General features: G+C 41.8%; 1 protein-coding gene across 1 annotated transcript in view; it reads left to right on the plus strand.

Annotated features, from left to right (window-relative positions):
* The window catches only part of rgl3a (ral guanine nucleotide dissociation stimulator-like 3a), a gene marked incomplete in the record, with an annotated part of 17,175 nt that overhangs the window by 9,136 nt on the left and 3,921 nt on the right, over positions 1 to 4,118 (plus strand). The window contains 9 exon segments of the mRNA XM_035659559.1: positions 3 to 146; positions 241 to 552; positions 659 to 762; positions 993 to 1,077; positions 2,368 to 2,442; positions 3,134 to 3,220; positions 3,332 to 3,364; positions 3,496 to 3,617; positions 3,732 to 3,827. Coding sequence (XP_035515452.1) covers positions 3 to 146; positions 241 to 552; positions 659 to 762; positions 993 to 1,077; positions 2,368 to 2,442; positions 3,134 to 3,220; positions 3,332 to 3,364; positions 3,496 to 3,617; positions 3,732 to 3,827 — 1,058 coding nt within the window.

Raw genomic sequence — 4,118 nt, forward strand, 5'->3', positions numbered from 1 at the left:
AGGAGCACAGAGACCAGGAGCACAGAGACCAGGAGCACAAAGACCAGGAGGACGGAGGAGAGTTGTCCACTAAGGAGGAAGACAAAAACAACTTTATGGACTTTCCTGTGAGAGAAGTGGCGGAGCAGCTGACCAGATTGGACGCTGTACGTTTCGTCAACAAATATCTCAAAGCTCATTTGTGTGTCACTGCAGGTCACTCGCTCTTATTGTATCTCCCTGTCATCACGTCTTCCTCAGGAGCTGTTTGTCAGAGTGGTGCCCTTCCACTGCCTGGGCTGCGTCTGGTCCCAGCGCGACAAGAAGGAAAACCGAAACCTGGCGCCCACAGTCCGTGCCACCATCTCCCAGTTCAATGCCGTTACTAACCGTGTCATCACCTCACTCCTCTACCCGTCCTCTCCCAGCCCTTCCACTTCCTCTCCCATCTCATCACCCAGCTCCTCCTCTACCTTCCTGTACCCCTCCACTGCCCCGAGCTCACCACGCTGCGCTCACACCAGACCCGCCCACAGAGCACGCATCATTGAGAGGTGGATCGCCATTGCTCAGGTCAGGGTCACAATATATTTAGGTTTACAATGAAGTGACATGAATGAACATAACTCTTTATCAAAACGGCACAATAGAACTGCATTTTCTTGTTTTCTCTCTGCAGGAGTGCAGACAGATGAAGAATCTCTCCTCTTTGAGAGCCATCCTTTCAGCTCTGCAGTCCAACGCTGTGTATCGCCTCAAGAAGACCTGGGCTGCTGTCAGCAGGTCAGCAAGCAATTACAAGACAGTAAACTGTTGTTTTATTCATAATTTATAAGTTGCTTTGTTGGGGCACAAAATGAAAAATAGGTGAAAAGTGTTAAGAGTGAATAAAGAAGAACAATACAAAATCAATTCCATAGTCAGTTTTCCTGAACTATATATCTTGCAGCCTTGTTCAGGGTGAGTATTGACTCCACAAAAGGTCTTAACTGATTGAATTTGTGTTGTTTCAGGGATAGCATCGCCATCTTTGACAACTTGTGTGAGACTTTTCCTGATGAGAACTGTGTGCTAACCAGCAGAGAGATCTTGGTGGAGGTAACTATGTGTAACTTTTGACGTAAACACACACGCAGACCATCCTGGCACCATCTGACTAATTTGCAAATGCAAATGAACCTGCAATGGCTCAGTTCATTTTTGATTTCCAAGGGGCGTTACCAACGGCTGCAGACCAGAATGAAACTGGATACATATACAACCAATCAGAGTAGCATCAGGCGGTGCTTGGTCCGTTTTCAAGCAGAAAGAAAATGGAGGCCTGTTCCCAAACCTTTTAATATTACAGTTAATCAATACACTAAGAAAAATATGTTTCAGAAAACATTTTAGATAAGAAATAGGCGACGCAGTAACAGAATCTTTAAATTTGAGCAGCACTGCCTAGTTTGACAGTTTAGGATAGACCTTAGTGTGACTTTTTAATTCTGGACTGGTGACACACCTCTATCAATCATTGTATAAAACCCACCCCATATTAAATAAATGGTTGTGATTCGCTCGACCGGATCAGGCAACATGCAGACTGATGACTCTGCCTAATTAACGAGGGAAAGATCTGTGTAGTTATTGTTGAGCCAGACAGTGTTTGGGTTTTGGAATGTTGGAATGGTGAGACAGAAACAAGATATTTGAAGATGTCACCATGGACATATAGTATTACTAATTCACCAATTAATACAGAATAAGAAATAATGAACATAATCATTGCAGCCTTAGTGTAACATGTAAAGTGTTAAACACACATGTAAAATTGTCAGTATGATTCCTAAACATCTAATGAAATAAACCAGCTTACTGAATGTATTGTGTAGAATAGTTGGTTGATTAGTTGCAAGACTGAATGAATGTTCAGTGTACAGTTCACCTGCCACCCTGTGTCCTTTGTTCCCTGTGAAAAACAATTGATATGAAGGTTTGTTTAGTGATTGTGCTGTTCTGAGCAGCCCAGTTCTATTATAAAATAAAAAGCCCATTGTTAGCAGCCAACTCAAATAAAACTACAAATACAAGTGGCCAGTTGGTGCTAATCGGCATTTATTGATTTGATTGAGTACATACTGTCTAATAGTCTCCTTGTAAACACACACACACACACACACACATAAATAGCACAATAGGCTGTAACTCTGACTTCAGCCTGCTCTGCAGTGGCACCTTCCCACACCCAGCAGCACCCTGTCAGCAGGTGCTTAACCATGAAAAGAACAATTATGTAACATGTCTCCTTGGTTGACATCTCACACAGAGCACTTTCACATTAGCGCCCTGAATTATTAGGTATTTTGTTTTCACTGGACTGACCAGACTGTTGTATATTTTCTGCAGGATGGGAGTCATCCAGATGGCAGTGCCACCCTCAGCTCCAAATCACCCCGACTCTGTTCAGCGTCCAGACAGATGGTAAGAAAATAAGTCAGCACTTTGTTTGAAAATAACCTTGTTGTTCCTCCAGTTTCAGGTTTGACCACCAACATAAAGTGAATATGTCAGCTTTGGCAGCCAGTTAGAGATGAAAGGCAGAGGTCTGTTTTCCTCTGCCTGGATCATCAATTCTGTTTCCCTAAAAATCACATGTTTTCAAGAACGTTCAATTTGCTAAAATAGACACCAGAGTTCCAGTTCCCCTTTCTTTTTTAATCTGTTCATTCGATGGAAAAAGTTTGCACACTTTCAATTCGCATAACTGTTAGTTTATCCCCTTATGCAAGAGGGTATAAAAGCTGACGCACGTGCAAGGTGTTTCCCACAGTTTAACAGTTTACTTTGTCCAGGTGTGGCTGTGTAAAATGTTTTATACCCCCACATTCATTGTTTTTAAATTGTAATAGTCTTGTCTGTATATTTTTCTAGTATCTAGTATTTCTAGTATATTCTTTCATTTTTACTGACATTAGTGTGCTCAGTATTCTGTTGTGGTGGTAAATGACTAATAGAAAATTAGCTAATGCCAGCCTCATTTTCTTGGAGAAAGAAACTTGAAAACGACAGAATACTGCGATCACTAATGACAATGAAAATTAGTAAGAAGTTGATTCTCTATCTTTGTCAATGGTGTAGCCACAATGTAAAAATGCTTCATTTGTTTCCTCAGAACTTCAGCAGTGGTGTTGTGCCATACCTCGGCACTTACCTGACTGTCCTCACCATGCTGGATACAGCACTGACTGACACTGTGGAGGTGAGAACACATCACATCCGCAAACCCACCTGTTGTTTCGGTCTTTTTTTATGGTACTTTGGTAGATTTATGATGCCATATTTGTCACACTGGTTATTTCCTTATTTGCAGGGTGGACTCATTAACTTTGAGAAGCGCAGACGGGTAGGTGTTGCCTCCTAGTGGTGTCTTGCATTAATGTTCTCAATTTCAATAGCTAGTGCTGAAATTCAAGGATATTTTTTATTTTCGGTCTCATTCTTTTATGTATTCCCTTTTATTTATTTCTCTCGCAGGAGTTTGAGATTCTCTCCCAGATCCGGCAGCTTCAGGCCTCCTGTTCCCACTACAGCCTCCCAGTCAACCCTCACATCACCACCTGGCTGCAGGAGCACACACTGCTCACAGACCAGGAGAGGTGAGGCACACACTGACGCCAGTGCAACACAATATAAAGGCAATCCGGTGGAGTGGAAGACTTTTACAAAACTGTTTGCATCGTTTCTTAATTTATTTTTTTTGTCTCCTAAAGCTATGAGCTGTCTCGTGACCTGGAGCCTCCAGTTGACCCATGTCCCAGTTCTCCCAACTCATGGAGCAGTCGCCTGCTTACTAAGAAGCTCGCCTCGTAAGTCTGTAATACCACCACAGCTGCCCTATTATGACATCGATTGCTGTGATAAAAATCCTTAACTGTTTGTATGTAAAACCGAGAATTCTTGGGATTTGTTATTTTAACGGTAGAAAAAATGTAAATACTTTATTTTTAATTTAAAAGAATGCAGTAGTTTATATACCAAACATCCTTTAAAAGGTTCCTGGGTCTGTACCAAAAAGATACTTGCCCGACTTTTAAAAAGTGGATTACAGTTGATATTTTGTGAAAAGGTGCACAACTAAACTGTGTGTGTGTGTGTGT

Source organism: Morone saxatilis, unplaced genomic scaffold (genome assembly GCF_004916995.1).
Source record: "Morone saxatilis isolate NCDOM2014 unplaced genomic scaffold, NCSU_SB_2.0 Contig17, whole genome shotgun sequence".
Classification (NCBI taxonomy): Eukaryota; Metazoa; Chordata; class Actinopteri; family Moronidae; genus Morone; species Morone saxatilis.